Source organism: Strigops habroptila, chromosome 2 (genome assembly GCF_004027225.2).
Source record: "Strigops habroptila isolate Jane chromosome 2, bStrHab1.2.pri, whole genome shotgun sequence".
NCBI lineage: Eukaryota > Metazoa > Chordata > Aves > Psittaciformes > Psittacidae > Strigops > Strigops habroptila.
In genome coordinates this window covers 34,628,232-34,650,155 of record NC_044278.2, presented here as the reverse complement: position 1 = coordinate 34,650,155, position 21,924 = coordinate 34,628,232, and the positions used below count along the sequence as shown (strand labels likewise).

Genomic DNA, 21,924 nt, shown 5'->3' with positions numbered 1-21,924 from the left:
GCATGAAGAAGGCTGCCCTTGGGCACTGAAAGGGTGCTGTCAACTCGCAGCCCAGGGTGGGCAACACCACACCACTGACCTTAGTGAGAGTGGTGGTGAAGCAGGAGCTCTCCAGCCCCACACAAGGCAGCCAGCAGCCAGCACCGTGGGGGGAACTCTTTGGAGAGGAAGGGAGCCAGGGCTAGCACCCAGTTAGCAGGTAAAATCACAGACCAAGATTGGAGATGCAGACAGATTCAAGAAAAACTGTTGAAAACAGATTGTTAAGACAGCCTTATGGATCTCTGCAAAGGACATGTTTTTCTTACTGGAAGAGAGCCATGATGTAGAAATAGATTGGTATCAAGAAAGAGGACGGCAGCCATAGCTTAGGCTGTATATTTAAACATTTTTGCTGTCGGACCATCTGGGCCTGGAGCTAAATTTACCTACAAATTATTTTCAATGTTTCTACTTCTTGAGAGGTGAAAGGTGCTCTCGATACTTTATGCCAGAAGGAAAAGCAAAATAAATGTCCTGGGTCAGATTTTCTCGGCGTCAGAACTGGATATGGTTTTGGATGCCCAGTGTGTCTGCAACACCTGCCTTGAACACCAGGCTGGGTGCTCAGTGTGCAGAGAGCCCCTCCACAACCAACACAAAATCTTGACTTGCATTCCTGCTCCAGTAACTCCATACAACAATTAGCAAAGCAAATCCACTCACATATTTTTTCTGCTTTTATGCTGTTACCAATTTCTTTTTAGCCAGAGTGTTTCCATGATGAAAATATGTGGGATCCAGAAAGTCTAGTTTCTGACTCAGCTCAGCCACATTTGCTTGGTGACTCCTGTGCACCTGGATCCCAGAAGAAAGCCCCAAACCCAGGTGAGGTTTAGCAGTCCCCTAAATATCAGGGAAGGTTTGGTGTGATCCTCTGACATCCCACAGAGAGAACACGGGACAGAGACACAGATGCTGGGTAAGAAAGTTGTGGTTTGCAACTCTGCAACTTTTGCAACCTTTGCCTACAAAATGAGGCACCTGCGCCTAGCCCTGGGTTGGCCACTGCTATGAAAAAAGAGTCCATCACTCCAAATTTTAGGTGCCTGAGTCACTCCTTCAGGGACTGCCTTACTGATTCCTCCTTTGAAAGGCAAATGGATGAGGTTGGCTGCATCTCTTGCTGGCCAGGACTTAGACTTCCCCAGCTCTTGGGGGGTGCCCCAGCACCTACAGTGGAGTATTGAGTGTTCAGCAAATTTCATTAGGCTCAGGATAAACTCACCTTTCATCCTTTGCCTGTGTTATTTCTCCTCTTAAGGTAATTTTCCTGTTTGAATGGGTTTGAGCAAATGATTCCTCCAGTTTTCTTTAGGGAGAAAAATGTGAAGTATCTGCTGGACAATCACATCCCAGAATTGTTTCTGGGTTGTTTTTTTTCTGATCTTAAACCAAAAATGTTTATTAGTCTCCAGTTACTGAAATTACTGCCCATCAACACGGGAAAGACTAAAAGTAATTATATTTGGGGATTAGAGAAATTAAGTTTCAAGAGACATGGGACCTTTCAGCTTTCTAATGCTGCTGGTTGCATCTTTCTGCTCTGTGTGCCATAAAAGTAATATAATTTAAATATTTTATAAAAGTGATTTGTGATGGGTGATGGTACAGAACTGATCCAGTGGTTCAGTTTATCTATGACTTTCAGGGCATTAAAAATCCCCACAAGGAAAGTCTTAAATGCTTCCATCCATCCTACATTATGTATATATCATCTCAATCAGAAAGACTTTCTTGGTAATAAAGCTCCTCTATCTAGTTAGTTGTGAGCATGCTGCCTTCAGAAGGTTTCTTTTTAATGAATCGCATGGAAAACTCTTCCAAGGCCAAAATATGTGAATGAGATTTATTAATCCTGTAGCCTCTGTCACTCACGATAATGCTAGTAATCCATAAGCCTCACATCATGTTTAACATTCCATGTAACAAATGCATCTCTGGGAGATGAACAATAAATCCCATGTGCACTCTGCTTCCTTCTCCTCTGCCTTCATGAGGAAGTCCCAGATTTGGTGTAGCTCTTGCCTGCTACGCTGGTTCCTTCTTGCTTCCCGCACTGGCAGGGGGCTGACACTGCCCCAGTCCGTCCCAGGGGACTCCTCCAAAGTCATCAGTATTTGTCACTGTATTTGCAGTCAGGATAGCGGTAGGCAAAACGGGAATCGCAGGACCGCAGAGGTTTCAGGAGCTCTGCCAGCTTTGCAACCGCCCCATTGACACCCTGGTCATCAGCAAGGCCGTCGGCGCAGTGCTGCAGGAAGCTGTCTATCTTCTCCTGCACAGGTTGTAGGAATTTTCCCTTCAGGAGCTTAGGCAAAAGCTCTTGGCACACCATGACGAGGCTGTGCTTCTCTCCGATTGAGTTACAGGACACAAATGCAGACTGGCAGTCCACAGTCAAACAGCTAAATATATCTTTATATTCTTGTTGGCCGTCAATCAGCTGGCTTCCTATTAGAGAAAATTAAAGCAGCTGTTAGAAACACAGTAGCAAAATCGCATATGTCTGTACCTCTGTATTAACATGGGGTTTGTTACTATTTGAAGGATACAGCTATCTTTCACCACGAAGTACTCTGAGCTGTAGCTCTATGTGGGCCAATTTCCTAACTCCTGAAATATGTATATTTTTGTGAATGATGGAGCTCTGCAGAACTGCCTGACAGAAGATTTGGAGTCTGTCAAGTCAAACTGATGCAGAAAAAATGAGAACTGGAGTACTAACCTAAAAAGTGGAGTTCCTACCAAAAATTAGCCAAACCCACAATTTTTGCATGTTACCCAAAATCATTAAATTGCAACAACAGCTCATCTAGCTGGAGTCAAGTTAACAGTAATAGCTGCTGGGATGAGAAAAAGAAACCCGGTGGAAAATTCTCTGACAGCTGCTTCTGAATATTTGAGATCTGCTCAGCTGAATGTGTGAGCTGAGCAAAAGCCTTTTGAAAATTTGAACATTCAGAATGAATTATTGGAGGAATAGTCTTTGACTAGCTCTACTTTAAGGAGTAGACAAATGTTACCTGTGAAAAGCGAATAGTGACCCTTGATTTTATATAAAAATGACAAAGGGGGGATTTTGTTGTTATAATAATAATTACTATAATTCATAGTTAATGTGATAAATACACCTAAAAAGAGTCTCATGGGCTTGTTCAGCCCGGAGAAGAGAAGGCTCCACAGAGACCTTATAACAGTCTTCCAATACCTAAAAGGGGCCTGCAAGAAATCTGGAAAGGGACTTTTTACAAAGGCATGTAGCAATAAGACAATGGGGAATAGCTTTCAGATGAAAGACGGTACATTTAGATTAGATATTCGGAAAAAATTCTTCCCTGTGAGGGTGGTAAGGCGCTGGCACAGGTTGCCCAGAGAAGCTGTGGCTGCCCCATCCCTGGCAGTGTTCAAGGCCAGGTTGGTTGGGCTTTGAGCAACCTGGTCTAGTGAAAGGTGTCCCTGCCCATGGCAGGGGGGTTGGAACTAGATGATCTTTAAGGTCTTTTCCGACCTGAACTATTCTATGATTTGACCCAATACTTAAAACAAATGAAGTTATCAGATTTCTACTTGCAAATACTGACATCTGTGTGGCAAAAGTTTTAGAAGAGGTGATTTAGGAGGACTTCAAATGAGAGCCTTGAGCGCTGTGCATGCTGAATCCTGATGCCAGTGCAGAGGTGGCCGGGCAGGACGAAAGGGCCCATGGTTGGTCACCAAACCACTGACTGCACAAACAAATTGCCTGTCACCTTCCTGACTCAGAGCCAGGATGGCAGGAGCTGCTGATGCTTTTGCTGTCAGAAAATCTCCCCGTGAACTTTTCATTATTTAATTTAGCAAGTGATGTTTGGCTGATGAAAAAAAACAATCAGCAGCAGAGCCGAGTGTAGCAGGTGAAAGATTTGTTTCCCTTGCCTCACTAAGCCCTCCCATGACAGACGGAGCCTGCTGAGTACCTTCCTCCTTGTCGATGATCCCCAGCGTGCTGGCATCGCGGATGAACAGATGCCCGTTGCTAAACACGCCGAAGGTGCCAGCGTCCACGTGGGTGAAGTAGAAGAAATAGTTGAGGTCGTTGGTGCCCATGGAGCGGAGGACAGCAAGGAGCTGGAGGGCCAGGTCAGCGGCCACCTCCGGGGCTGCGCCATAGAAGTCGCGCAGGGGCCGGGTGCTGGCACTGACCACCAGCCGCCCGCAGGATCCCAGGTACCGCGGGAACGGCCATCCCTCCACGTCGGGAAAGATCTGCCAGGAAGAGCAGGAACATGGGGATTTCCCCTCTGGTCTCTGTACAATTCCCATGAACCCACGTCCCTCCCAGACAACTTTCAACTGCCCTTCAAGCAGCAGTGCCAATGTCATGGTTTGCTTTCTAAATCAGCCCACAACCCTTGCCCACCTCAGCCTGCCCCAGCAGCCCAAGAATGCACTGCGCCATCCTGGAGTAGCTATGCTGCTTTTTTTGCTCCTTTTTTTTCCCCTTTTTTTAATTCAGGAAGAAGAACCTGATACTTCAAGAATTATTTCATGAAGGAGACTAACCAAAAGTCCAAGATAATAATAGATTTCAAATTAATGAAAGAGCTAATTTTAGGTGTCTTTATGCAGCCTTTGATGGGTTCCTCATGAGCACTGCATAGCTGAAGTCACAGCTTGGAGGTGAGATGGGGCTAAAGCAGTTTTTGCTAATTTGTAAGAACTGCCTGGCTGTTTTGTAAGAGACTTTGCAGTCTCAGGGACAGAAGTGCTGGGTGTTTGCTATGGTGGGGACACCTGGGCTGGGCTTCTTGCATTGCTGCTGCTTGTGCTAGCAGGTAGAAACCAAACTGCATGACTATTGAGCCATGCCAACACAAAGCTTTCTACCTTTAACTTGTCTATCTCCCCAGCTTCCCAGAACCATTCTCCCTCCCTAGGACTGGGCAGAGCCATGTACACTGCTTTGGGTAGCAGTGGCCTTCGGCAGGAGATAGATGCTACTGCTGCCTCTTTTTTTTGAGGAATCTCAAATGGCTTCAAGAAACAGCAATGAGGGCTAAAGGTGGGGTGGTGGTGAGCAAAAGTGAGCATGCTGTCTTGGACACACACGTAAAGAAAGAAAGGAGCCACATGCCAGGCATGCCAGCAGTGGATCAGGCAAGGGGTGTGAGGCATCCCAGCTATCTACCTTAAAACTGAGAGCTCAGTTGTATTTGGGATTCCACCAAACACCTCTGCAAAGCTGCGCTTTGCCATGGAGCTAGTTACCAGCAGCATTCAAATGGAAAAAACAGCACTGGCACATGGAGCCTGGAAAATCAGTGCTTCCCAAGTCAATATTCAACCTCAGCGCTGCATCTTGGTCCTCCCACACTAAACCATGCTCTTTCTTTTTTATAAACAGGCTGTGATTTTAAATAATACATTAGCGATGCAAACACAACACTTTGAAGTGTCAGAGACATGTAAAACCCTGGCTTTCACAATGCGCTAGGGCAACAACCTGTCTGAGTTCTGATTTATTTAAGGGGCTGGACATTCATATCTCTCCACAACTTCACTGGGTGATGCAAGGAGCACCACAGGAGCCTGCCTGGCTTCAGACATCCAACCCCATAGAAGAAACATGCTTTATGAAGGTTAGGGAGCTTGCCAAAGGCCAGGGCTGGCACTCTTCTGCGGCCTGGCGCATATCTCATGCGACAGTTCACTTGCAATGGGTTGCAGGTGGCGTTTCAAGACAGTGTAGATGGTACATACCTGTAACAAGATGGGGTGTGAATTCACTGACAGGGTGTACAACAGGCGCAGCTTGTCCCGGTCAGTGAGGTGGTCCATGTAGATGCTGCCAGCGTCTGGCACCTCAGCATAGCGCCGCACTATCCTGTCCAGGAGACGCTGGGATGGACAGCGCAGCATTGGGCTAGACAGGCCCTGGTGAGAGGCAAAAACATGATACAGAAAGATGTTTATTTTCCAACATCTTTGGAAACATTTTCCAACACCTGAGATTTCACAATATGACACTCCCTGGTTCATGCTGGGGGTACGAGCACTTCTGTGCTCTGCCCACTGCACTTCTTCCCAGCCCTGCCATCCCAGCTTGCTGGTGGAGGCCTCCGCCAGTGATTAAGCCGGTGAGTCACTTCCCTCCTTAAATAATGTCTTCGGATCTCTTCAATATTTGCTTAACCTGTGAGCAGCTTTCTTGGAAATATTATTTGCTAAGGTCAGTAAACATGCTTTAAAAGAGTAAATAAACACTGTATGTGGGTAGAAGCAGAGGATATATTCTCTCTCTGATAAACTTGTGCATTAACTATTAAAATAAAATGTGAATAGCCTGTGCATATATTTTTTAAATGCCAGCAACAAATAAAGAGTTGTTGGGTGAATGGAGTCAACCATCACTCTATTCCACCTTTCAGACTTGGAGGTTTGGCTTGTAAATTGCACAAGCAATCTAAGGCTGGAGTAAATCCTATAGAGATTTATATCTTCATAGTCAAAAAAGACTTTTTTTTGAGGACAGTCTTCCTTAATAGCCAAGGAAAGCAAACATAAGGAGAGTTGCCCATAGGGGCACAGAAACGCTGCCCTGCCATGCCTCTGCTGGGGAAGGGAATCAGGTTTTTGCTGAGCCTTTTTCTTCCAAATGATCCCAGCAGCCAATTTTACTCTTTCTGGTTTTCTTTATAATTTGATGGCTGGGAGACATGTTTCAGAGGAAAGGGCATTGGAGCTCACAATGCTCCCTGCCATTCTTCATGCTGAGAGCTAAGATTTGACTCAGGATCTCCCCAAGTCATTTGGTAACTCTGAGGTAGGTCTCTCTCAGCCCTTCCAGTGCGAGCTGTTCATCTGGCATAAAACATTTAATTATCCAGCCACGACAAAGAAATGAAGAAACAAGGAAAGGAGGAGCGTGCTGCTCTCCCTGTTGGAGGTGGAAAAAGGGCACTGGACCTCCCATGTCCCCTCCTCTGCCTCCCTGCTGGCCTTGGTGAGGCCCCAACCGCTCCCTCCTTGGCCATCGGTTGCACGAAACAAGCCCTGAATGCCAACAGCTGGTCAAAACTACTTGAGAAACTCAAACCCAACTGGAACGTTGTTTTGCAACAACTGAAGAACCATTACTTCCCCCCCAAGAAAATAAAACATTTGTCAAAAATAATTCTCCTCAGTTCTATTTACAAGCCTTCCTACACTCCTCTCCTCTCATGTAGGCTGATCAAGGAAATATTTTTTCAGTAATGGTCTAAAACCATGGAAGGAGCAGGGGGAAGGGATGGTTATGGATTTCTGTCTCGCAGCACTTGCAGGCACGTTGTGGCTGACTCTGTCACTTTCCCTTCGGAGGAGAAGTGAGAAAAAATGAGCAGAACAGAACTGTGTTAAATAAGATATAAACGGTGGAGAAAGTCTCTTGCAGCTCAGTGTGTATGCAAATATTTGCAGCCAAAGTTAGAAAGCCTTGCTGCCTCCAGGAGTTCGCAATGCAAAGCTGAAACCCTTAAGAGTATATAGTAGAAACAGAAATCATGGTGACAAAGAATGCATGAAAGTTGTAATTAGGACTTTTTCCAGGGTCAGAGCTCATCCTCTTAACACAGATGTGGGCATGTGCTGCACATGGTGATCACAGCTGCTCGTTTCCTGAGGAACCGCTTCAGGCATATCAACAGTGGTGTGAGAGCAGAGGAGGAGGGTTAGGTGCTGCCACATTTATATCATGCATTGGTGCAATGCGTGTAAATCCTACAATTTAATGAAGCCCTGATCCACCAGAATTGGACAGAGGGGCCTTTGGATTTTGCTGGAGCTAGTCAACAGGGTAAACTTCAGCACCTGCTTCAGTGTTTCAGTGGAGTGGGGCCTCCCATTCCAGCAAACTGATGGAAATATCCCTACAGCAGAACAGGCGCAAGACTTGTAAAACTATCAGAAAAAAAATGTCAGTGGAAGAAATATTTAAAGAACATATACTTGAAACACTGGAGATACTGATTTGTCTGAGAATATCTTAAGTCCTTTGCAGCATCTCATCATGCCAGAGAATCAGACCTGAAAGCCTCAAATACTGTTTGTGATTGATATGGAATGCTTATTTACTTTGATTAAATACCCACATTTTTGTATCTGATAATGAGTAGCTCCCGCAAAGCCTACCTGCACTCAGATTTTCCTTCCCCTACTGCACAGTATACGACGCATTTTGAACTCCCATGTATGCATATGTATGCGTGTCTAGTGTGGGCACACCCAGAATTCACTCTGATGTAAAGATGGCCTCTGGAAAACAACTTCTCCTCGCTCTGCTTTCTCTTCAGCCAGGCCAAGGAGGATGGCACAGATTAGGAGCACAGCCATCTCCTGCCCCATGTGCTGCACCTGGGTGCAGCTTCACCAAACGACCAGGTTTAGGGTGGGCTCCAGGAGGAAACACTTGGATGCCGGTAGAAGTCAAAGCACCTGCAGCTCAAACAGGGTTTGTTCAGCTCCAAAAGAAAGAAACTAAAGGTGCTCTGTGAAGCTGTGGGGCTTTTCCCCACTCCCAGCAGGTTTACCAAACACATCTCTGATGATGAGGTACCAGGTCAAAGAGATGGCAGGTCTGGGAGGTGGCTCAGAGAGCCCCCTAACACCCATCCTTCCCTAAGAAGGACCAGCTGCCAGATCAGTGAGCTGCTGTGCATGTACTGCAAGCAAAGCGATGCGTACTGGACTCAGAGGCCAAATAAGCATGGTGCAGGCATATCTGCTGAGGGCAGGTGGAAGTCAATAGTTTCAAACAGTAGGTTCTAGAGAGAAGGGCTGAAAATGGCTGGCTTTTCACCTTGGTACTGCTTTCTTCTGTCTAGGCTGTGCTTTGTAGACAGGGTTGTAAATCTGCCCTGTGGGTGATCTGCCCTGGAACTAACCCGTTTTTTTGTTGTTCTTCCCCTCCAACAGGAAAAGCATGCCGTGTGGTTTGAGGTAGTGAGCTCCTGGGTGAAGCAGCAGGTGGCTGGAGCTACCATGCAGGCTAAGCCCCAGCTAAATCCTGCTCACGTCTGAGGTGGGCTGGATTTTAACACTGAAGACTTTGCTGTGTCCAATAAAGATTTTCACTGTGGTGGGTGAAATAATCACTGTGGCAGGCAGCTAAGCTGACGGTTGGGTCAGGCAGCGCAGGCAGTGTAAAGTGAAAAAACATTACTTCATGGTCTGTCATTCTGATTCAAGCACATTATGGTTTGTCGTAATTCTCTGCTCTATAAGACAAAATTACCTGAGCCCATTATCTTTCCTCAGTGCTGCTATATGGGAAAAACTGCAGGGAGGGGAGTACACACACCTCTGGCTAAGTGCAGCTTTGTGAAATAGGGTGAGCATTGTGTTAGGCATCAAGAGAGGTGTGTTGTTAACACCTCTGAAAAGAGTGTGTGTGTGTGCACGCATGCGCGCGTAAAGCCAGAAGCACAGTGCTGCAAATACATATTTGGAGTGATGCATGATACCCACAAGAACCCTCACCATGACAGCTCATCGTGGGTTACCAACATGTGTCTGCCCAGCAAACACTGCAGACGGGACGCACTGCTGGGCTTTCAGCTCTGAGGAGGGCAGGTGAGGTGAGCAGAGAGGAAGGGGATCCCTAGCTCTGTGGGGCTGGATGGCTTGGGAGGGTCACCCCACAACCTGTGGTGGCCCCCCCACACTGTACGACTGTAATGTTGTTGCTGCTGTTGCCCCTCAGACCACCGTGAGACCAGCAACCATTTTGCAGCACACATGCCCAATTGCCAACAGTGGTCACTGACAAAATTTGGAAGTGGGAGGCTAGGCCCCAGGGCCTCTGGACCACTATGCTCTTCTCTATATTCAAGCCTGTATGCAGTTAGAAGGAATTTATATCCTGCATTAGGTTGCTCTGCTTGATTTACAAAACCAGAGAACCATGAAAACATGAGCAAAGTAATCCTGAAGCTGGTGTGCACAGGTCTGGGCCTCCCTGTACCCTCCTGTGTCTTTTCCAACTAAACAAACATCAGGGGTTGCTGAGATGTCACAGGGAGTTTGTACCTCAGCACACCTCCCAGAGGCTGGCCCGCCAGCACACTTCAGCAGTGCCCTGGAGCTGGGGTGAGCTCAGCTTCCCATTGCACATGGGGAAATTCAAGCACCCTTGAGAAACTGATAGGTGCAAGGGCAAGGGGCCCCAGCCAGAGTCTCAAGGAACAGTGTGTACGTATGCATATGTGTGTGTATGTGCATGTGTGCGTATGTGCACGCACGTTGGCATGCATATATGATTTCCCGAGGTGAGCAGCTCCAGACAGGAGCCTTCAGCCCCGGAGCCCCAGCTCTCAGCGGCGGGAGCCCTCGCCAGAGCCCCGAGCCCCCGCTGGGCCCTGCCCAGGAGCCGCAGCTCCGCTGCCGCGCGCCGGGACTCACCGGGGGCGGTGCCAGGAGGGAGGCACCGCCCGAGCGGGGAGAACCCGCCCCGGGGAGCGCGGGAGCAGCGCGGGGCGCGGCAGGTGGCGCCGGCAGCGCGGGCGGGCAGCGGGCGGGGCGGGGAGCGCTCGGCTCAGGGCAGGGCCCGCTCCGGGAGCTCTGCTCCGGCTGCCCCGGCGGTGGCGGCGGCGGCACCGGACAGAGCCGAGGGGAGGGGGGGCTGCGGCGCGGAGCTCGGGGTGCACAAAGTGCCTCCGCTGGTCTCTTGGGGCGAGGGTGCGCAATGGGCAGGGCTGCGCTCGGTGCACCTAGTGGAAGTTCTCCTGCAGCAGGGGCTGAGCTGCCGGACGCCGTCAGTAGCTGAAAGGTGTCAGGGAAGCTGAGAGGGGGCTGGACTGCTTGCTCCAGGACCAGACCGTGGAGGGGCCAGAAGTGTCCACGATAGCGCATGCAGAAAAGGAGGAGGGTGTTAATGCAGGAAACTGGGAGTGAGTGACAAAAAAAAAAAAAAAAAAAAATAAAGGAGGAAGAGAACTATTAAAAGCAAGGGACTTCCTCCAAAATGCAACATGACCACCCAGAACTGCTTCACAGTTCTGCAGGGGGCTAACGGGGAAACGCACAGTGCTCCAAATGAACAATCAGCTGATGCACCAGTAAAGAGGGTCACTACTGGTGCCTCCAGGAGAAAGCGGCGGGTAGCAGTAGTAGATGACTCTACTTTGAAAGGCACAGGTGATCAGTCAACAGAGAGCTTGTGGGTCAGGGTCAAAGGGAGAACAGCGATGGGGGACATCACTGTGGGGATCTGTTACAGACTGCCTGTCAAGAGGCCTCTGTGGATGAAGCACTCTATAGACAGATAAGAGCAGCCACACACTAGCAGGCCCTCATCCTCACAGGGGACTTCAACCATCCTGATACCTGTTGGAGGGACGGTACGGCCCAGCACAAGCAATCCAGGAGGTTCCTCGATTCTGTGGAAGACAATTTCCCCTTGCAAGTAATAGAGGAGCCGACAATGAGAGGTGCCATGCTTGACCTCGTGCTCACTAATGGGGGGGGGGGGGCTGGTTGGAAATGTGAAGCTCCAGGGACTCCTTGGCTGTAGCGATCATGAGATGGTCGAGTTCGAGATCCTCAGGACAGTGAGAAGAGCATGCAGCAAGCTCACTGCCCTGGCCTTCAAGAGAGCAGACTTTGGCTTGTTCAGGAACCTGCTTAGTAAGGTTCCGTGAGATAAAGCCCTAGAGGGCAGGGGGCCCAAGACTGCTGGTCGATGTTCAAGGATCACCTGCTCCAAGCTCAGCAGTGTTGCATCCCGTCTAGAAGGAAATGTGGCAGGAGGGCCAGGAGACCTCCATGAATAGATAAGGAGCTGCTGAAGAAACTTTGAGGGGAAAAAAGAAGCTTATAGAAGGTGGAAGTGAGGACAGTTGGCCTGGGAAGAAAACAAGGACGTTGTCTGGGAAGCTAGGGACCAGGTTAGGAAAGCTGAGGCCCAGTTAGAATTAAATCTGGCAAGGGGTGTGAAAGGTAACAGGAAGGGTATATACCTATATACATTTTATAGGTATGTAGCAAACAGAAGACAGACTAGAGATAATGTGGGCCCTCTCCAGAGGGAAATGGGAGAACTGGCTACCCTGGGTTTGGAGAAGGCTGAGGTTCTCAATGACTTGTTTGCCTCAGTTTTCACTGGCAAACACTCTGACCACACTGCCTGAGTCTTGGAAGGCAGATGCAGGGACTGTGAGAATGAAGACCTTGGGCCCACTGTAGGAGAGGATCAGGTTCGAGATCATCTTAAGAACCTGAATGTGCACAAGTCCATGGGACCTGATGAAATCCATCCATCCGTGGGTCCTGAAGGAGCTGGTGAATGAAGTTGCTAAGCCACTGTCCATTATATTTGAAAAACCATGGCAGTCAGGTGAAGTTCGCGATGACAGGAAAAAGGGAAAATAGAAGACCCAGGGAGCTACAGACCAGTCAGTCTCACCTCTGTGCCTGGCAAAATCTTGGAGCAGACTCTCCTGGAAAGTAAGCTAAGGCGCATGAAAAACAACGAGGTGGTTGGTGACAGCCAACATGGCTTCAGTAAGGGGAAATCCTGCCTGCCCAATTTGGTGGCCTTCTGTGATGGGGCTATGGAACTGATGGACAGCAGCACAGCAGTTGATGTCATCTACCTGGACTTGTGCAAAGCATTTGTCACTGTCCTGCATGGCATCCTTTTCTCTAAATTGGAGAGACGTTAATTTGATGGATGGACCACTTGGTGGATAAAGAATTGGCTGGATGGCCCCACGCAAAGAGTTGTGGTCAATGGCTCAATGTCCAATTGGAGACCAATAATGAGTGGTGTCTCTCAGGGATCGGTGTTGGGGCCAATCTTGTTCAACATCTTTGTCGGTGACATGGACAGTGGGATTGAGTGCGCCCTCAGCAAGTTTGCCAATGACACCAAGCTGTGTGGTTCGGTTGATACGCTGGAGGGAAGGGATGCCATCCAGAGGGACCTTGACACGCTTGAGAGGTGGGCCAATGCCAACCTCATGAAGTTCAACCAAGCCAAGTGCACAGTCCTACAGCTGGGTTGGGGCAGTCCCAGGCACAGCTACAGCTTGGGCGGAGAAGAGATTCAGACCAGCCCTGTGGAGAAGGACTTGGGGGTGTTGGTCGATGAGAAACTGAACATGAGCCGGCTTCAGTGTGTGCTCACAGCCCAGAAAGCCAACCGTATCCTGGGCTGCATCAAAAGACGCGTGACCAGCAGGTCGAAGGAGGTGATCCTGCCCCTCTACTCTGCTCTCCTGAGACCCCACTTGGAGTACTGTGTACAGTTTTGGTGTCCTCAACATAAGAAGGACATGGAGCTGTTGGAGCGAGTCCAGAGGAGGGCCACGGGGATGATAAGGGGGCTGGAGCACCTGCCATATGAAGACAGTCTGAGAAAGTTGGGGCTGTTCAGCCTGGAGAAGAGAAGGCTGCGTGGAGACCTCATAGCAGCCTTCCAGTATCTGAAGGGGGCCTACAAGGATGCTGGAGAGGGACTCTTCACTAGCGACTGTGGTGATAGGAGAAGAGGTAATGGGTTCAAACTTAAACAGGGGAAGTTTAGGTTAGATATAAGGAAGAAGTTCTTTACTGTGAGGGCAGGTGAGGCGCTGGAACAGGTTGCCAGAGGAAATTGTGAATGCTCCATCCCTGGAGTTCAAGACCAGGTTGACGGAGTCTTGGGTGACATGGTTTAGCATGTGGTGTCCCTGCCCATGGCAGGGGGATTGGAATTAGATGATCTTAAGGTCCTTTCCAACCCTAAGTATTCTATGATTCTGTTCTATGATATGTGTGCTTTGCAACCCAGCCAGCTCAGCCAGGAGTTCAAAGAGGACGGGGTAGGGAAAACTGTATAGCACATTGAGAGCCTTTTAAGGAGAAGGGTTTGGGCTCAGCTAAAGATTTAACTTTGCAGCAGATCTGAGATAGCACAAGGCCACATTTCTCCATTTACTTTTTCACCCAGCTCAGCAAGTGGAAGTTTTAAGCTCTTGACTCCTTCTCTTTCACATAGTACTGCTGCGGGGGCAGCACAGTTTTGCACAAACATGTGCAAAGCAAGGCTGGAGGGCCTGGCACCCCAGCTTGCCCTCCCTCAGCCGCATGCAGTGCTGCCTTGGAGGGCGGTGGTGGCTAGCAGGCACTTGGGAAGCCACTGACTGCACCATGGGGAGGAGTTGTCTCTGCCCATCGCCCACAAGCTCAAGTGGGTGATGCTCTGAATGGAAGCGCGCAAAACTGTCCCCTCTCCCTGGTGCCTCTCCCAAAGTTACTAGATGAAGTACGGTGCAGTTTTGCTCAAAAAAAGTGTTTCCTGTCTGGTGCCTCCAGGAGGGCACTGGTCTCGGGATGAGCTGCAGTGCAGGACTCTCAGTGTTTCAGGTGAGTCCTCGGTGCAGCTCAAGCACTAGCCCCAGTGCTGCTGCTGTTGCTGCTGCACCATGGGGTCTCCCACTCTCCCTCCTCAGGCATGCTGCTCCGTGGGGTTACAGAAGCAGAAAATCTGAAGCGTAACTTTAGCATTCAGCAAAGCAGGAGGAAGCAGTTCTCTTTCTAGAGGGGGAAAAAAGTCCCTTTCTCACAGCCATTTCTCTCTTGAAAGGGGCAATTCTTTGCCTCTTAGGGTCTTGTTTAGAGTATATCCAGCCTCCACCCTGGCCCCTGACAGTGGTTATCACAGTGCTGTGCTGTTGTTTGACTGGGGTAGGAAAATTCATATGTATTTCGGGAGGGGACTTTTGCTCTCAGATGCAAGCCAGAAGCTGCTAAACACACTTTTCTTTCCCCATGGTTGTCCCCAGCTGCCCGTGGTATCTCTCAGTGCAGGCAGCACTCTCTTCTGGAGCCCGCGTGCTCTCCCACTCCAGCCCTTCCTGCATGTCCGTCTCCTCATGGCTGCCCATATACCTCGTGGCAGCAACCCCCCTCGCAGTGCGCCTGTCCTGGCTTCACTTGTGACACCCCTGGACTGCGACAGAAAGGGCAGCACGCTTCTTTCTGCCTGAGATCATTTGCTATAGATGGCAGGCAAATGAGGAATCAAGGCTCCAGCTCTGAGTGCATGTGCTGCTCAGCCTGCTAGCTGCAAGCAGAGTGGTCTAAGCTACTCCAGTCCCCAGCCCTGAGCAAAGTCAAGTTCAAGGCATGGGCTGCAAAATGAATCTCAGACAGATTGCCCAACTTCTTGAAGACCACACCGTTTATCTGGGGCAGAGCTAGGACTAAATCCAAATTTCCTAAATCTCTTTAATTACTGTAGTCACAGCACAGTGATGAAGTGTCCTCAGTTTTCAAAACTATTAATGATTTCCAACACTGGATGCGTAGAATTGCAGAATGGTTTGGTTTGGAAGGGACATTAAAGATCACGTAGGTCCAACCCCCCCTGCCATGGGCAGAGACACCTTCCACTAGACCAGGTTGCTCAAAGCCCTGTCCAACCTGGCCTTGAACACTTCCAGGGATGGAGCAGCCACAGCTTCTCTGGGCAACCTGTTCCAGTTCCTCACCACCCTCACAGTAAAGAATTTCTTCTGAATATGTAATCTAAATCTACCCTCTTTCAGTTTAAAGGCATTCCTCCTTGTCCTATCCGTTGTTTGTGTGCATAGCCCCATGTTGTCCTCATGCCTGAAGTCAGTGGGTGCTACAGCTTCCCACAGGCCCTCCTAGCCAGGGCTGAGCCCACCCCAGCCCCGTCCAGACTGTGCCATGCTTGTGTCTGATGGGGAGGTTTGCCCTGTGCCATGGCGCTCTTCTTCCCATCAGGCATCATTTTGCTTCCTCACTGCAGCAGTGGGCTCAGCTGGGGGGACATGGGGCTGACACCTCTCCAACTAGGAGAGAGAGGGGCAGCCATTGCCCAAACTTGTCCTTTACCCAGCAAGTCACAGCCAGGTCTCCTTCAGACCCTTTTTCCCTCCCAAAACCGCATGGGACCCCCTGGGGCTCCCTCTTTCCCCCTTGCTGGTGTGGGGCACAGGGTCCATGTGGCACAGACCTGGACCAGGTCGGGGGTGAGGCGCTTGGCCCGCAGCCACTTCTGGAAGCGTTGCGTGCGGCGCAGGGCGCGCTCCAGGCTGCAGGTCTTTGTCTTCAGCAGGGAGGTGCAGATGCGCTTGTCGGCCCGGTCATGCTGGTACTTGGAGGTCAGCCGGGTGATGTCGACCATCCGCCAGCTCTTGGCATCATCGGTGTAGTTGCCTGAGTAGCTGAGCAGGTAGCTGGGGGGCAGCTTTAAATGAGAAGAAAGCCAGGTGTCAAACCTGCCAAACCAAAACGAGAGCCCCACGGAGAGCAGGTTAAGAAGCCACATGGACAGCCGCACAGCACCAGCACCACCCGCGGTTGCTCCACTGCACTCCAGACCCCTGGGGTTTCTGCCATTGCTCTACAAAGACCAAGTGGCCCCAGGCTGGCAGCCCCGGGCTCTGGGATGAGGCAAGCGGGCTGAAGCCATCAGCCAAGGAAATGCACTTTGGAAGAGATGTCCATCTTCCTTTGATTCCCACTTAAACCATCTCTCGTCATGAACAGTGCCATGGGGCACGGGGTGGAACACCCAAATGGGGTCTTTAAGGCCACATGGGGAGAGTGTGAGAGGGAGGAAAGGAGGGAAAGAATAGGGCTGCAGGGTTTTGGTTCATGGAGAATGCCTGTAGTTTTTAAATTTAATTAGTCCTGGAGAAAGGGGCCCAGAAAAGGAGTACTCAACGCTTTAAGGGATGCTGCAGAACAAAACCTCATGACAATGAATGTATTTTGGAATATTAAAATAACCATTTGTCTTGAGGTGGTGGATTTACCTGGTACTGGGGTCAACAGGGGCCCCCAACATCACTGGCTGTATTTTAATAGCCAGGATGCGTGACCTCCCCAGGCAGCAGCAGAGTTTGGGATGCGATGGGGGGGAACAGGGGGTAGCCATGGAGATCTTGCACTGATTTGCTTCCCCTGCACAGGCACAGGAGGGGAGCATATGGGCTGGGTAATTAGGTAATTTTTTTTTGTTTCAGCAGCCCCCTCAGCCCTGCCCACACACGCGTCGCACATGCAGGAGCTGAGGAGCGCGGTGCCTGTTTTGTAAGTACGTCTGTAACCTGCTCTTGGAAAGCAACTAAACTCTGACCTGTGGCTTGGCCAACGTCATGCATTTGCTGCCTCCAAAACCTCCTGCTCTTACCTCCTTGCCCAAGTACATAAGAAAGCACGTCCTAATTTAATCTCACCATAAATTAAAGCCATTGGTTCAGAAGTGAAAGAGGAGAGGCAAGAAGTTCCCTGCAGGATCAACTAGCTGGAGTTAGATGGAAAGACATTAACAAACCTAATAGCTGAACCTGATTTTTCCTTTCAACTTCCAGTTGAAAGAATTGGCACAGAAAATTTTTTGGGGGATTAATTTCGTCTGATTTCAGGCAAATAACTGACTCACTGATGCTCAGTGATCAGAGACTGACGAGCCTCCTCTCCATGACCCCTTTTGAATGTAGCTCCTTTCTCCCCTTCCCCACCAAAGACCCTGTGCAGCTCAGCTCTGGGGCAAGCCTGGGTGCTCAGGGCAGGGGAAAGCCAGTCTCCCCAAAATGCTGCTTTGGCTTTTGGCTCTAGCCATGTACCTCCCTCAGAAAATTTTCTGCAGAGATACAGGCTGACCAGAAGTGGCCCCTTCCATGAACAGGTTGGTTTCAATCATTTCAGCATTTTGCCTAATATGAAATTTAAGCTTCATTATGACTAGGGTGTCTGACATAAAAATAAACCTTTTTTGTTTTGTTTGTTTTTGGTTTTTCGTTGGTTTTTTTTGTTTGTTTATTTTTTTGGTGGGTGGGGGTTTTTTTTGTGTAGGTTTTTTTGTTTGTTTGTTTTGTTTATTTTTTTGGTCTGGTTTTGAGCTGGGACCGAAGAGCAGAGAATAATTGCTATGCCTCACTGTGATTCGTTGTGCATCCCAGCCCCTCCCAATGCCTAATCTGCAAAGCAGGTGCAGTGTGCCAGGCACGTACAGGGAAGAGATGGCTATGGGCTGTGTTTTTGTTTCCTCTCTTTCCTCTCTTTCTCCTCTCTCCTCTCTTCTCTTTTTTTATCTTTTCTCTTTTCTTTTTTCCTTTTCTTTTTCTTTTCTCGTTAAGCACAAATGTGCCTTGTGATTTGGCTCAAGTGTGCATGTTTGGGGGAGCTCACATCAGGCAGATACCAGGAAAGCACCACCTGCTGCATGCGGGCAGCACACAGATGTGCGAAGTCCAGGACTGAGCGTTAATTTAAGCGTGGATGGAGCGATTTCCTCCACAGAGCTCCCCCGGGAGAGCCACGCAGGCCTGGGAACCCAGCATGGGCTGCAGCAGTTCTGTATTTGGCATCATTTCTGGGCAGTGCAGCACTGGCCTGGCACACTTGCTAGATACTTTGAAGATTCATCATCAAGTTGTGCTGTAACAATAATCCACTCTCATATGAGGCCTTTTAGCTAGGGGCCCAAATGTGTTTTAAGACTTTCAGTAAGATCTGTGTGAATAACTGCATCACAGATTACAGATTTTAGGTCAACTCAGAACTAAACGTCAAAGAAAATCAAACTTGTTTTTCTTTTTTTTGTGGATGATACGAAGTATTTTCTTTCAGGCAAATAAATTTTGTTTGCATTTGGAGTTTTATATGTCTTTAAAGTTAAGTTTTAAAATTAAAAATAAAGAAATGCCATATAAAACCCCATCAAATTGAAACATTCCAGCTTTTTCAGACTTCCCATTACTTTTGGCCGAAGCTCATCACCAGTGTTGGCACGAGTCTTCACATAGTTTTGGTCAGCTCAGTTTCACAGTGTTTTGAAAATCTAGTATTTTACGAAAACATTTCCTGCACTCTGCTCTCTGGGTAGTTGGTAGGCAAGCTTTGGTATTCTCATTTACAGATGGATAAAGTTGGGCAAAGATAAGGGAAGCAAAGAACATTAGAGCACAAGATGAATCACCAGCCGTTCTGGGAACAAAACCCACATCTTCTTACTGGTTAGTTGAGTGTGAATGCATGTCACAGCTCCCGGAAATGATGGAGAATTAATGAAGCATGTTCTAATGAGGATTAGCAGAGAGAAGGCCAAGTGCCATCCACCTTTGTGAACATGTGAAAAGGTACATGGGGGTGGATCAAAGAGCATAAGTGCCACTGAAATTTCCCCCATTTAACCTTCCACTTGCCAGAAAATCCCGGCTCTTCAAGAAATCAAGTGGGAAAACAAGTTTAACCCCTGCAAAGAAAAGCCTGAAGCTGGCCAACTGCTAGAGAGAATGTTTTTAAGTTATCCTTTCCAAAGTGCTCGGAGCAGAGCTGTATGTTATCACTCATTTGTGTGTTGCACTGCTTGTGGGAAGCCGACTGTGGGCTGGCAGGAGACAAAAAACCCACTCTGTTTTACAATGCTGCTCTACCTTCCCTGAGGCAGAAGCATCATGCTCCCACATGTTTGTGGCTCTGCGCTCCTGGACCCCCTTGGATCCTCTGCATACCCACACCCCTATCCTGCTGTCCCCCAGAGGAAAGCCAGCATGGGGACCTCCTGCTTTCACTCACGTAGCCCCTCTCTCCCAGGCCCCAGTGCAGCATGCCGCTGGCCACCGGCCAGCCAGAGGCAATTGCTCACTGCAGAAGGCTACTGCTATTTTCAGCAGCGCTGAAGGAAGCTGCGCAGCCCTAACCTCCCCAGTGGCTAAGTGGGAGTAACTGAAATGGTGCACCTGCAACAAGCTGCATGCACAGAAGCTGCTTCGTACCTGGCGGCAGGTCCCTAAAACCCCTGTAGAGGTGAGTGGCAAAGGTTGGTGCACGGAGCAGGAGCCAGCTCCCATGTCACCCTGCTCCAGAGCATAAAATGTGGGGCAGCCCATACCCCAAATGCACTCCCAGCCCCTGCAGTCCCACACCAGCCGATGTCAGCCAGCTGAACATGCTGATTGTAAATCCATCCTGCTTTTTGGGAGAGGAGCCCAGGCTGGGCTGGGAGAAGTACAGCACTGCTGGCTTGGCCCTTCTTAATGCCTCTGCATGCCCTGGTGTCACCCTCAGCATGAGCTGGGGGAGTCAGAAAGCCAAGAGGGCAAAGTGCCAAGGGCTGGAACCCCTGGTGTGCCATGGTAAGGGGTGTTCTGGCATAGCAAAGTCACAAGATGCCTTTTTGCAGCGTCAGTAAGGGAAGGATGGATGTTCAATATTACAAGTCCATTCCAGACAAAACATTATGGTTTTAGTATGCTACATTTTAGAGGAGAGTTTAAGATAAAAATGGTGATTTGTCCAATATTATACTACTTACATTATAGCATTAAAAATACAATTTTACTACAATCATTTTTTCTCCCTGAGGGTTTTATATCTATAAAAGAAAATGCATATGGCTCTATAAATCATATGAGACCCAATAAAACCTTCCTCTGCCAAGCACTGCCTTTAACTTTCTCCTCAAATACACTGGCAACATTTTCCCTGCTGTCGTCAGATACGCTCTGCTTTTGAGCCTAAAACTGATTGGATTGGTCTCGCAACCACTTGGACAGCATATGTCTCATCAGCTTTGAGGCAGATGCAATTTCTGCCTCTACCTTGAAGTTCTTATGGACGCCTCCCAGAAGAGTACTAACAATTTAGCCCCATCTATTTTCGAGTGTGTAGGTAACATGATGTGCAAAAGTGCTCATGCCTCAGGCAGGTTTAGATCACTTTTGATCTTAATTAATACACACATGAAATTCTGCGCATTTCTGTTGTTGCACGTGGCACAAAATTAGGTAGCATGTTTATATGTTTGTAGTTAACATAGTCCATTGGGAGTGCACAAAGCTAAACCCCCTTTGCCTTTACTCAGTTATTCATAATAAAATATTTCCAGTACATCTAAACAAGCTGATTTGTTTCTTCCCTCTTCCCTTCCTCATCACTGCCTTGAACTGTTTCGATGCCACTCTCTACGCAGAAAGTTGTGCCTTTTACTCCTGCTTTCAGATTATAATTCAGGGCTGATCATGTTAGTGTGGCTTTAAAAGAAAAGAGACAAAGCAGCAGTTTATAGACATTAATTAAAATACTAGGTGCTGTAATGGCAACCGGGTGCTAAGTTACTGCTTGCATTGTACTTCATCAAAGTACTTGGAAATACTAACAGGCAACTTTCAAGTTACTATACAGAATGCTTTAAAAATTACTGTGCTGAGTTTCTGACCTTATTTCTTCTTTAAAGAATTTCTTGCAAATGGATGTCCCAATGCAGGCGTTGCATTTATCAAGTCCCAGGAAAGTCCGGCCAAAACTGTAGCTGGGTTTGATGTGGGGTGCAGATGGAGAAGCTGTTGCTGCTGTGGAAGGGTTACAGCTCAGAGCCAAAACCAGGAGCAGCATCAACGAATCTGCAACTCTGGAGCAAAGGTAACATATCCAGCGCCCCATCTACAGTAGCGGAGAGCTCTGCCTTTTGCGAGTTACTCCTCTCTATGCTTTTGGTCTCTTTTTGATGACCTCAACCTTCAGCGGTGAGCTCTGAAACACAGCAAGACACGTTGAGTAGGAGAGACCCTGCTCCAGTCCCCATCCTGCCAGCTGGTCACTGGCTCTATTGGCTTGAGGTTTGGGTGGGAAAGATATGATGTAGGGTGGGGAGAAGGAAGTACATGGAGGATGCAGATAACTTGGGTTGCCATGGTTACCTTTCCTTTACTTGGTGCAGCTGCTTTGGCCCCTGCTGACCCTCCCATCAGCCGACTTGGAAAACAACACGAAGAAGTGCTCATCTGCACTTTGTGCAGACAAATGAAGGATATCCCGTCGCTGGAGCAAAGGGCATATGTGGGACACTTCATAAAAACTGATTTGGAAGGAATAATAGTATGACAGAAATGCACATTTTACCAGAAG

The 21,924-nt window shown here is 48.6% G+C and overlaps 1 protein-coding gene across 1 annotated transcript; it reads right to left on the bottom strand.

Moving 5' to 3' along the window:
• Window positions 1-1,414: 1,414 nt before the first annotated feature.
• On the bottom strand, window positions 1,415-21,683 carry DIPK2B (divergent protein kinase domain 2B). The gene is made up of 5 exons (XM_030476898.1): window positions 21,236-21,683; window positions 16,022-16,286; window positions 5,782-5,955; window positions 3,999-4,287; window positions 1,415-2,493 (listed from the first exon to the last, which is right to left on the bottom strand). Exons 1-5 carry the CDS (start codon window positions 21,457-21,459, stop codon window positions 2,153-2,155), a joined length of 1,293 nt encoding a protein of 430 aa, XP_030332758.1. The 5' UTR covers window positions 21,460-21,683; the 3' UTR covers window positions 1,415-2,152.
• Window positions 21,684-21,924: the final 241 nt, after the last annotated feature.